At 27.2% G+C, this 13,546-nt stretch overlaps 1 protein-coding gene across 1 annotated transcript; it reads right to left on the reverse strand.

The window, feature by feature from the left end:
* Positions 1-9,901: 9,901 nt before the first annotated feature.
* LOC136091053 (uncharacterized) lies at positions 9,902-10,617 on the reverse strand. The gene is made up of 2 exons (XM_065818037.1): positions 10,108-10,617; positions 9,902-10,024 (listed from the first exon to the last, which is right to left on the reverse strand). Exons 1-2 carry the CDS (start codon positions 10,615-10,617, stop codon positions 9,902-9,904), a joined length of 633 nt encoding a protein of 210 aa, XP_065674109.1.
* Positions 10,618-13,546: the final 2,929 nt, after the last annotated feature.

Genomic DNA, 13,546 nt, shown 5'->3' on the forward strand with positions numbered 1-13,546 from the left:
ATAATAAATGATATGTTTTATCAATCAGCAGATTGTTAAAACATATCATTTAATATCTGAAGATATTAAAAACATACCATAATTCTCGACTGCTTTTCAATTTTAGGATCAAGAGGAGATTCAACTGGGTAATAAAGCAGTTAGAAACGAACGTGCTTTGTGGAAGAGGGTTTTATCCAAAGTGGGACGCAATCTAGTCATACTAAATAGACCACCTTAAAATGCGGCATATCTTCCTAGAGATTCTTCAAACAAACAAATTTCTGCCTCCAATTTTTACGAAACTTCTCTCAACGGAGACCTCATTATTAAAGACTGGCTCATCTGAAGTGGAACTGCAAAAGCTTTTGTTTGTTTACCCTACTCTGTTTTTGGACAAAAGCATAATTTTGGCCCTAAATTTTCGTCTTGATGTAGAATAGCGGAGCAAAAGATAATTAACGAAAACCGGGAGAAATAAGTAAAAGCCATTTCTGTAATGTTCAACACAGAAATCACTACCTCGTACGGAATATCAGCCTTTGAAGCCTTAAAAAACCAGACCGGTATTGATTCATAACTTGAAAAGTCAATGAGAAATGAGGCATCTAAGTGGTATAAAAATTCAGTGTCCATTTACCTTCGAAAAATTTAAGTTTTATGGAGGTGTGTTTGCAGTTTATGTTCATAAAATAATTTTTATATTGCTTGTATTTTTATTCTAGATTTTTGTGTAGTAATCTTTACTTCAATATTATGTTTCAATATATATATATATATATATATATATATATATATATATATATATATATATATATATATATATATATATATATATATATATATATATATATATATATATACATTACTAAGCGAACAATAGGTGGCTTTTTCTTGCGTAAATTATGTACAATAGGGAGACACTTACAATGAGGCGACAATTTCGTGTCGCCTCAACGTTTCTTCCTTTTTTTTTTGTACAATTAAATAAAGCTCTGGATGTGATTTTTTTTTTTTTTAATACTTTAATAAATAAAGATTTTAAATTTTTTTACCAAGCGTTTTTTACTTTTTCAAACTCTTTATTTTTCAATTTTAATTTTTTACTTGTATATCTGACCGTTATAAATAACTGAACAATAGGGCGACACAAGCTTTTCTGTTAAAAAGTACAATAATTTTTTTTTATATCTTTATAATATTTTGTTTAGGTTCGTTTTAAAGTTAGTTTTTCAAGAAAGACTCTTTTTCTCAAAGATATACCGTTCCGATTCTTTGGAATGATTTTTTATTTTTATTTTTATAATGAATGTCGCCCTATTATATCGTTTTTTCGTAAGTTGTAAATCGCTCTATTATTTAAAGAAAAAATACAAAGAAGCTACTACACAGTTCAAATAGTCGTGGAGGACTTTAAACTGTTAGAAGATTAGCTAGAAAAGATAAGCAAAGAAAGATAAAGCTAAGAAAGATAATAAAGCTAAGAAAAATAAGCTAAGAAAATAGCAGAAAAACAAAATAAAAAATGCGCAATTATTATGACGAAGTTATCTTTTGAGATACTTTGCTCAACTATTCTTTGTATAAGAGGTTCAAGAACACCGTGGACTAGAAAAAATGATTTGATATTAATTTCAAGATTGATGCTCTAGAAGCAAGAATCTGAATTGTTGTTGTTGTTGTTGTTTTTTTCGTTTCTTTGTTAATAATTCATGTAATTAATTGTTTGTTATTTATACTAAATGTAAATTTATATATTTGAAAAGGTTTATAATTAAATTTAGAGCAAAAATCTTATATATCTTTTTTTTTTTATGGAGAGGTTAAGAGAATTTATTAGTTTTTAAAATAATTAGAATTTATTCGAGAAGTTATCTACTTTATTGCTAAAATTTTAAAAATTAACATATAAACTGAATTTTATTTTAATAAACTTATAATTATATATATACAGCTGCAAAAAATAAAAAAGCACCACCACCAAAAATTGGTTGAAATTAGAATTTTTAACTATTTTTGATAGTTTGAAAATTTTTTAAATACATATTTAAAAGAAAAATGCCTTATAATTTTTATAAAAAACAAAATATACAAGTTTTAATATATAGTATTCATTTATTAAACAAAAATTCGAAAAAAAATCAAATAAAACGCGAAAAAAATAAGAGCATCACAGCTTTAATGCGTAGTTTTAAAATAAGGAAATATTATTAGATCAATTGTTTTCAACATTTTACAATAAATATTAATTATTTCTTAACATATTAGTATTTTGTAGCGTGACCTTTATTGGCAATGACGGCTACACAACGTCTTGGCATCGAGTTAAGCAAGTCCTGACATCGCTTTAGCGGAATTTCGCTCCATGTCTCCTTTACCACGTTCCAAAGTGACTCCTTCGTGGTGGCTTCGGCAGCAGCAACCACCTCCTTTTCGTCACCCCAAAAATTCTCGATTGTGTTAAGATCTGGCGACTGTGCTGACCACTCCATAACGTTCACTTTATGCTCCTCAAACCAATTCTTCGCCTTCTTGCTAATGTGCTTTTGGGTCATTGTCCTGTTGGAACACCCAGGACAACGGCATTTTATAGTCTGCATACGGCAACATCACTTTATCCAATATATCAACATTAACGTTTTGGTCCATAACAGTAGTAATAAGATGAATGGGCCCTACTCCGTAATAAGAATAGCATGCCCATATCATTATACTACAACCTCCGTGTTTAGTTGTTTTAATGGTACATTTTGGATTGTATTCTGCATTCGGCGGTCTTCTGACATACGCCCGAGAGCCTTTTCCACCATAAAGCACAATCTTACTTCCGTCTGTTCATAAAGCATTCCTCCATTTTTCGAGTAGCAAATTTGAGTGCTTTTTAGCAAAGCAATACGCTTTACAATATGTCTGGCACTTAGAAGTGGAAATTTTCTGGGGCTACTGACATTTAATACATTAATTTGCAGACAACTCCGAACTGTTTGTACTGTTGCATCGATATTAAAGTCCTTTTTCAGCTCGGTAGCTGATTTAAAAGGTTCCTTTTTAGGAACCTTTTAAATCAGCTACCGAGTTAAAAAAACCCAACACTTTTTCACAATCATTCTTACCGTTATCAGAGTATTTTATAACAAAAGAGTGTGTGGTGCTATTTTAATTTTAAATCAGAATTGGCATTTTTGATAAAAATTGAGCAACACCAAGCAGTTTTTTTCCCAAAATGAATTGTTTTAGAAAATAAACATGTTAGCTAATGTTTTAAACAGCAAAGCTATAAAATAGTTGGCTCGGTTTTTACTCTATGAGCTCTGTAGCCATAACAGTACATCTTTTTAAAAATGTTAAAATGTAGTCTTAAAGAGTATGGATTAGGGTATCTTATAAAATTTGCATTCATTTACAAAAAAAAATTCTTGGGGCCTTTCCGGACCCTCAAAAAAAAAAAAAATTAAAAGAAATTTTTTTAAAACTAATTTTTGCAACAATTTTATCCCAAAATTTAATATTACTTTTAGCTGAAACCAAATATTAGTCCGTATAAAAGCGAAACAGTAGCCCACCTTTTATCCGTGGCAAAAAAAACCAAAAAAATTTTTTTTTTTAATTTTTTTGCAAGAATAAATATTTTTAATATTGTTAAAAATTAAAAAAAAAAAATAATAATTTTATAAAATAAATATTTTTTCCATAGTAAATGCTATGAGCCAACATACCCCGTGAAAAATTTGTCAACTTACCCCAAAAGCTTTTTTTTTAATAAACAGTCTATAAATCCTGAAAAACGGCAGCTTTGAAAAAAAAGTCTGACTGGATATAGTAAACCGATTGGAACTTTTAAAATAATTTTTTTTTCATACGACTTAATATTTTCTATGATTGCTATACACAATTACTGGACATTTGGATTATAGACAACCTTCGGAATGGCCGTTTCTACCATTAGGTGAGACTAGGCAGCTGCCTAGGGCGGCAAGATTTTAGGGGCGGCATGTTTTACAATCAATTAAAATTTAGCGTTGGTAATCAAAATATATAGTAATCAAAATCATTTGAGATTTTTAAAACCTAATAAGTTAAAAACAATTTTTTTTTATGCATTACTACGCGCAATAAATTAAGGATTGCAAATTTACCGAACTAATTTATTACCGGTAGTTCGGTAAAAAAAATTCATTACCGGTTAACCGGTAAAATTTCAATAATTTTCCACATATTCTAATATTACTCTAAAATGCCATTTTAATTCAAAATTCAAAGTTGTAGAAATATTATTACAAATTTTTTTAAATTTATTTAACTAAAAAATACAACAAGAAAAAAAATATCATAAATTTTATTAAGTAATTGTATAAAAATAATAAATAAGTTATTTCTTTTTAAATTCAATTTTTAATATAAAGTATATGAAAATTAAAATGATATCTATGTAAATATGCTTGCAAGAAGCGTCTTTTATGCTCTGGTAACTTAGTAGCGATATACTTGTCATGATAAACTCGGTAGAGGAGAAAGTTTCTGATTCTACACTAATAAAAAAATAAAATAATTTGGAGCACTATATCATTTATTTTTGGTAAAAGGCAAATTATTATAACAATTATTGAAATCGTTCGACTAGCAGATCTATATTTGTGTTTTTAATAATGGAATCAACGTTTGACGCTAGGCGCAGAGCAAAGTTTGCGTTTAGTTTAAAAAGGTTTGAATCGTATTTAGAGTTTTTGATTATTTGTATAATCCTGAGCACTTAACAATGTTCTGTTTGTACAAAAAGTAACAAGTGACAAACCATCTTTGGATGATAATAGCACAACAACTACATCAATCAATTGATTAATTTAATGAAGTATTTTGATATTGTCAATGAATTATTCAAATTCGACTGAAAATGAATAATTCATAAGCATCTAGCTGTATTTTTTTTCCCAGCATGAATACGCAATATATTAGTTATTTTAGTACCTCTTCGACTGGTTTTTAGAAACTTATGTTTTTAAGATGGTCTACTTACAAAACTATGTTTATAAACATAAAACATACGTATATACATATACGTGAACGAAACGAAAATAACTAAAAAATCCGTAAATAAATAAAAGGGACATAATATATCTCCATTTCTATTATTTATTAAATGGATGTATTATAGTTTTTTATTGAATGATTTTATGTAGTTTTCTTGTATATTTTAAACTTTTTTACCGGTCGACGGTATATTTTAAATTTTTTTACGTAGTCGACGAAATTACCGGTAAAAGAATCTTCATTTTTATTTGATTTATAGGTAAACCGGTTAACCGGTATTGCAATCTCTACCCATAATTATATTATATCGGGGTACTAATTATTCAAAATCGCAGCACAAAAATGAGATGAGGTAGATTAAAACTAAAATTTTGCAATATTATCAAATCTTCTGATGTAAAAATTTTTGTTACTTTTGTCGTGAAAGTTTTATTTTTATATTTGAAAAATGAAGAAAAAATTGAGTTTTTTATATTGACTAAATAGAATGAAAACACATTTTTTATTATTTAAAATATAATTTGTACTTTTATGATTTTTAATATAATTTAATATACGTGTTATAATAAATTATATTAAAAAATTAATATAATTTATTATACGTGTTATTTTACTCCCTTTCAATTCTTTGTTTGTTAAGTTAACTAACAAAGAATTGAAAAGGAGTAAAAAACTACGCTACAAAAAAGTAGGTCAGTTGCCTTGGCTGCCCTTGACTGCCATTACTCGCTGGAAAAAATTAAAATTTATACGTTTATCGCTAAAAAATTGTTTAAAATTATTGGGGGTACAACCCCCAGCGTCTCATCTCCTTAGTCCATAGGGTTAACGGTCCTAAAAATAATTTTAACGTGCATCTTTATCTGGGCTACACTTATGATTTCTATTACGTATCACACATTTATATAACTAAATAAAAACGTCCTTGTTTTTATATTTTTCCTACTTCCTCTCTTAGTTATAAAACATATAATAGAAAAATGATTGTTATTACAAAAATAGCAAACCAAGGATTTTTTAGTATCTATTTGAAACGTTAGCAGGGCCGTTTCTACCATTAAGCGAGACTATGCGACCGCCTAGTCTCGCCTAATAGTAGTTTTAAAATCAATTTTTGTTCTAGTACTATTATTTATTCTCTACTTAGCATTAGAAATCAAAATATATAAGTATCAAAATCATTAATAACTGTAAAACTTATGGAAGGGGGCAGCTAAATTAAGTAAAGAGAATTATTTTATGAAGACAATACTTATCCTCGCACCTGTCACTTGAATATGTTGCTATTTGATTAGAAATTGACAAACTAGACGTTTTTTTTGTTTTTTATGACAAAATGGAAACATCTGGATAAAAAGTTGTAAGACTTTCCTGACCACATTTTTAAATTGTGGTGAACTTTATGTTATTTATTATATAGAATATTTTGTTCTATCTACAATGAAGCAGCACATTTTATTACAGCACATAAAATCTGGTTTACATAAATAGTCATTTACTTTCTAAGACGCTATTGGGGCAATTTAGAAAAAATATGAGAAGAGAAAAAAATGAAACCTTTGAATTTTTGTTTAAAAAGCGGCTGGAAGCGGAAGTAAAACTTATTATTACAAAACAAGAAATTTCGAAAATCTGTAATAAAATGTGCTGCTTCATTGTAGATAGAACAAAATATTCTATATAATAAATAACATAAAGTTCACCACTTTTTAAAAATGTGGTCAGGAAAGTCTTACAACTTTTTATCGAGATGTTTCCATTTTGTCATAAAAAACAAAAAAAAACGTCTAGTTTGTCCATTTCTAATCAAATAGCAACATATTCAAGTGACAGGTGCGAGGATAAGTATTGTCTTCATAAATTAATTCTCTTTAAGCGAAACCCTAAAAAAAAAAGCCAAACTGGTATGAAAATAACTTAATAGATGCTGATTTTACTTTCACAAATACAATGTTCTTAAATAATAATTATGTTGATTTAAGAACATTTCTACACTTTTTACACATTGAACTACCAATTTGACAAGAGAGAATGACTGATGTTGCGGCGCACCTATAGGATGTAATGGGCGCATAATAAAAAAATAATCTGAGAATTAAAATAGTATCAAGCTAATTTAAAATAAATAAAAAATAAAATAATAAACCGGGATTACGATTTGAACTCTCGTCAACCAGGTTTTGAGACTAATTAGTTAGTCTATTAGTTAGTGAGTTAACTCACCGAGCTTACTTGCCGCTGTGTTAACAAAGAAAAATTAAGATATTTTAGCAAAGTACTTAAACACTGAAAATACGAAACAGAAAATAAGTTTTTTCGATAGGGTGTAAAAACTGGTTTGACTTAACAAATTATGAGTAATCCGAGGTTTTAAAAGACCAGAAAGTAAACAGTTCGAGATAAAAAAAGTTTAAGTAACCCGGTTTTTTTTTTTTTTTTTTTATTTACACTTTTTGCCGATAAAAAAAAAAATTTACAGTCGTAACTTATAAAAAAATAATTACATGACCGGGGCTAGAAGAAGACAAATTTAGTCTTATCATTAAGCCCAAAAAAATGCGTCATTACTAGACAAAATATAGTTTGACAATAAAATATAGTTTCAATGTATATATCTCTGATATATATTATGAAAAAAAAATTTAAATATATCGCATATCGTTTAAAATTTATAGTTTTTCAAAAAATAAGATATAACAGTTGCCTTGTAAAATAAAAGAAACAAAATTTATTAAAATATTAAATGACAAAAATAACATTTAAGAATTGGTTTGAAAAATAAGAAGATATGATTTTATATAAAAACATTTTATTGGTAGAGTATTTTATAGTTTAACTTATTTAATTATAATTATAATACTTTTCATTGCCAATTAAGTAAAAGCAAATAAACAGTATAAAATAAAAGTAAAAGATTAATAAATAACGCAAAATAAAAAATAAATTTCTCAAAAAGAAGATTATCATTTAAAATGATAAAAATATATGTACAATTATTGATTAATTATGTATTAATAATCTAAAGTAATTAATCAATTAAATATTAATTATTGATTTCTAATATAAAGAAGTTTTATTAGAAAAAAATTAATTCATTTTCAGTTAACAAAAGTAATTGCTTAAGTTTTGTTTTGAATTGGTTTAGAGAATAATTAGTTTTCATTTCATTATTTAATATTATGTTCCACAACTTTGGTCCTCTGTTTACAATAGAGAATTTAGTAGCGGAATAATAAGTTTTGGATTGAATGTAGTTGTATTTTGAAAATCTGGTAGGGTATATGTGATTTATTTTTTCAAAAATTGAATAAAATAAGATTGGTAATATATTTTTATCAAGTTTGAACATGAAATTAAGAACTTGATAGAGGTTTAGTTTATATACATTTAGGATATTGAGTTCATTAAATAGTGTTTGTGTGTGTGAGAAGCGATCTACGTTTGAAATTATCCTTATAGCCTGTTTTTGTTTGCTAAGCAATTTTTTTATTTTCGTCGCGTTAGTGCTACACCAAGCAATGTTCGCATAACTTAAGTAGCAATGAATAAAAGAAAAGTAAATGTTTTTTAAACAAGATCGATGTAATAACTGCTTTGCTTTGTACATTATACCTAAATTTTTTGATATTTTATCTTCAACTACACCTATATGTTCCCTCTAGGTTACATTTTCGTCTAGAAACACGCCTAAAAACTTTATTGATTGCTCTCTCTTTATTAATTGATTGTCAATAAAAGGTCCGGAAGTTCTAAGGGAATATCTGATTTTTAATGTAAGTGTATTTTGTTTTAGTAATATTTAAAGATAACTTGTTTGATTTAAACCATTGGGTTAGTTTGTCTAGTTCTTTGTTTAATGTTTGGAATAATATATTGATATCTTTATTGGAATAAAACAAGCTGGTATCATCTGCAAATAAAATTATATTTAAAATGTTAGAAAATTTATTTAAATCGTTTATATAAACAAGAAATAGAAGTGGCCCTAAAATTGATCCTTGAGGAACACCACATTTTTAACTTAAAAAAAAAAATGCCTAGATTCTATTCTGTAAGCTTATACTTATGTATTTGAACTCTAATATGTATCAGTGCCGGATTAAGGAAACGTAGGGCCCAAGGCACTTATACTTTTAAGAGGCTCATTTTTGCATTAAAAAGGTTATTTACCGGGGATTATTGAGTAATAAAGTACGTACATTTAATAATGTAAATATTTACCAATGCACATTAGGGCATCCCGTACTTTTCAACATTTATTAAAAATGTCGGCCATTAGGATTTTTTTGCCATTAGGTACATACATTGAGAAAAGACAAATAAAAATTTTTACCAGAATAAATGCATTATTTGCAAAAACAGACCTTGATTTTTCAAAATTTGATTGAAATGGGGAGGGGAACCAAAAATCACATATGTCTAAGAACATCCCGTAAGGACATCGAAATTTTTTTTATTAATGTTTTAACGTTTTTTTTCATTAAAGTAAATAGAGAACAGTTTTAAAATTTTGTAAAACGCCCCCCTTCCTTTTCCTATATATAAAAATTTCTTAAATGCTTGTTTTACACTAAAAAAGCTATACAAGTTGAAAATGGCAAAAATGAAACTCATGTCTCTATCTTTCTAATTTATTATATATATATATATATATATATATATATATATATATATATATATATATATATATATATATATATATATATATATATATATATATATATATATATGTATATATATATATATATATATATATATATATATATATATATATATATATATATATATATATATATATATATATATATGTATATATATATATATATATATATTAGATTTACTAAAATATATTATATTAGAGATACTAAAAATATATATAAGATAAAAATATATGCTAAACTAAAATGAGGTCCTGCTTGCTGTTGAAACGAGGAATTATTGCCCTACTTTCTGCTCTTGCACGAATAAATCCATCTCGCCTCTCAAAACCAAACACTGTTTCAGAAGCTGCAGTTACCTTAAAAAAAACATATTTTAAGAAGATTTTTTGAAAGTTTCTATTAATTAACATATTATTAAGTATAAGGAAAAGCCCTTTACCTCTTTAACTGCCCTCTTAACTCCTTGTGTGTGAGCAGGGAAATATGGAACTACCATGGGACAATCCACAATCATTTCTAGCTCACTTATGTTCATTTGACTGGTTAAGATGGGTTCATAAGCCTCTTCCCATGTTATAAGCTCAGTTAATTTGGTTGCATCAAAGTTTAAATACGGAAGCTTGCATGTTCTGGAAGCTAGATTTCCCATTTCTATATTTTTTATATTTTCCAGAATATTATTAACAGCAAATTCTCTTTCAATTTTATTTTCGCTGCAGAGTAATGTTTGCAATAAAATTTTGAAATGAGAATTCCATGCAGAAGATCTCACATACTTTTCAATAATCATTTGTGTATTTTCATCTTGAAGTTTTATTTGGGTGAGTTGGTTCAAGATGTGTCGTGGCCCTTCTATCCAACTGTGCTTCACTTTAATTTGGAACCACACTGGGAAGTAAACAATTAATTCTAGATTTTTAGGTTGTCCCCTTCTAACCCATGCCTGCATACCCACAATAAATGCAAGGAAGAACCTGTATTGAGCCACCTTAAATGGGCTAAAGTACCTGGTTTTTGGTTAGCCAAATCTTCGCTAAGAGTTCAAATTAATTACTGACTATTTCTGATCTGAAAATATCTCTTTTACTATTTCTTCACGAAGTTCAATTAAGCCAGGACCTATAGATATTGACTTAAAACTGTAATTTCTTTTCATTTCAGTAATCTTTGTAAGCAACTTCCGAATGGGTCCAGAAAATCCTGCCTTTGAGGTTGTCTTATCATCAAGATCTTCTATGAAATGTTGAATATAAAGTTCATTTGTGTGAAGAGAACATATTAGCCATCCTAATATTCTTTAATCTAGTTTCTAAACAATGGATAACACCTCCATTATGACCTGTATTTGTCGCCGTGCTATCACAACCAATGAATTTGAAGCAAATAAATAGCTGATTCTGGAACAATTTTAGCCTCCACCAAATCTTTTAAAAACCCTGAAGCAATAGCAGTGTTTGAAACTTCATACCTAATTGCAGCAATAGCTGTATTTTGTATCTTCATATAATTTCTATTTAATTTTAAATCCTTGCTTTTATCTAGTACATAAGAATTTTCTGTGTTATAAGAACACTCTAACTCACTGTTTGACCACTCTACTTCCTCATTAAAATTTTCCAAAAACTCATCATACGTTTTTTTCAAATAGCAAATATTTATTGTCTTCTTTTCTTTGAACTTTTTCCGATCATGTTCTTTTTTACTGCTCCGCTTAATTGCTTTTCGCTTCCTTTCAACCTCTTTATAATCTATTGATCCTATCACAACTTGAGCTATGCCCCCCTCTTTGTTTCTCTGTGATTGAATAAATTCTAACTCTATCAAAGGAATCCTTACTGATTTTTCACATTTACAGTTAATATGAATTTTTCGTTCACATCCCAGACAACTTGATTCATTACAGTAAAAAATTGCACATTTAAGATTAGTTATATCAACATAGAATCCATTATGTTGTCAATTTTTTTCTTTTTGGTTAATATTTTTCTGCAAATATCCTGAACATCACAATAACTTTTTTTGATCTTTCTGTCAATGGACTTATCTGTAAATATTACTGGAGATGAAAAATCTGGATTTGCTTTTTTCCATTAATTAACAACTTCCAATCTTGCCTCCCTAACCAAATCATCCAATGGATATATCTTCTTTTCTTTCAACTCTTTAAGCAGTATAGGTTTACGAAGAACAGCACCAAGAGTTGATAGCTCAAATGGAATAAAGTTTCTTCCTTTTTCTGGAGATAAAATATTATCATATTATATATAGTTTTTAATTTATTATTATTATTACTCTTATTATTATTGTTGATAAAATGGTTACTGTTCATAATGTTGTTGTTGACAAAATTTTTATACAAGAAAATATATTCATGATTTAATAATCATGATAATAGTAATAAAATAAATTAATAACATTAAATGATATAATTGTTGTGAATATAATATTATCTTTGTATTATAAATATTAATTTAGTAATATTGTTAAAATATTATTAATAATATAAAGAAAATATTCACAACAATTTTATTACCTATTAAATCGGACATTAATGTGCTTGCTTTTTTTCTTGTTTTTATACCACTCATTACTGATTATATATTTTTTATCACGACTATATGACTATATGACTGAATAGTAAAATGAAGTATTGAAAAATGCTTCAAAACAAATATTTAAAATAATTTATATTCCTGAAACATTCCTCAGTGTTTGATATTTTATCAAGAAGTTTCTTGGGCATTTCGTTGCTTCCGCAAAAAAATCTGTTTTTGTCTAAAATTAATTTTTTGGTCAACAAAAGACCAATTATTGCAAATGAAGACTTTATTAAATCATCTTTTTTAAAACTGAACTAAAATGCATATATTTTCAGGCAAAAAAATACTTGGGGCCAAGTTTTTATAATGAAAAAATATGTTTTTTGAAAAGTACGGGATGCCTTAATGCACTTAAGTCTTTTCTTTATAAATATAAAATGTTATGTGAGAAATATGTTATTTATTATTTTTTTTAAACATACTACTTCTTTTTACTAGTATTATTGATTAACTTACAACAAAATATTATATTTAAATATTGATCAAATTGAAAAACAAGTTTTTAAAATTTTTGGGGGCCCCTAATTATTGGGTGTCCCTGAGCCATAGCATAGTCGAGCCTAATGGGTAATCCAGCACTTATATATATATGTAGATAAAGTGGAACAGAATAATAATTTTTTAATTGTTCTCAAAATTTCAAAAGTTATACATCAATATGCTCTAAATTGAGGATATATAATAAAAAAATAGAATATATAATAAATTATATAATATAGAATATATAACAAATTATTTCTAAGACTTGTCCGAGAAAAATCTTTTAATAAAATGTTTCATCCTTATATTTTCATCAAACAACAATTTCCAATAATGACGAAGCATTGCATATGGAATGTTGGAAGTCTTTGTTGTTTCTCAAACACTTTTTATTTCCGCATTAAAACTAATAATTTTACTGAAAATCTTTGTTTTTAAAGTAGTTCTTCAATGCATTTGAGGCATTATAACAATTCGCAAAAAATAATCTCACAAGTTGGAAAAGAGTTGTATAGTTGACACTCAAATTCAAACATGATTTTTTTACGCAGAATACAAAAAATATTAACGTCAATTTTATACAAAATACGACCGCGGTTCACCCATAACAAAATATTGGCTTCTAATTAAATAATGACTCATTCCTCCCTAAGCAGTGCAGCTGGATTTAAACATTAGATGCGCAATAAGAAAGTGGTTTATGCATTACGTAATGTTTATTATTAAACTTTCAACCACTATCTGATGTCTCAAAAAATCTGGTATGCTCATTAAAGAAGTTTCAAAGAATACTAAAAC

Source organism: Hydra vulgaris, chromosome 14, assembly GCF_038396675.1.
Source record: "Hydra vulgaris chromosome 14, alternate assembly HydraT2T_AEP".
Lineage (NCBI taxonomy): Eukaryota > Metazoa > Cnidaria > Hydrozoa > Anthoathecata > Hydridae > Hydra > Hydra vulgaris.

Bases quoted from the DNA above. Each gene is read 5' to 3' on its own strand.
- LOC136091053 (XM_065818037.1), bottom strand. From the start codon at position 10,617: ATGCAGGCATGGGTTAGAAGGGGACAACCTAAAAATCTAGAATTAATT. The intron at 10,025-10,107 runs GTAAAGGGCTTT...GTTTTTTTTAAG, and splicing joins TTAAGAGGGCAGTTAAAGAG to GTAACTGCAGCTTCTGAAAC.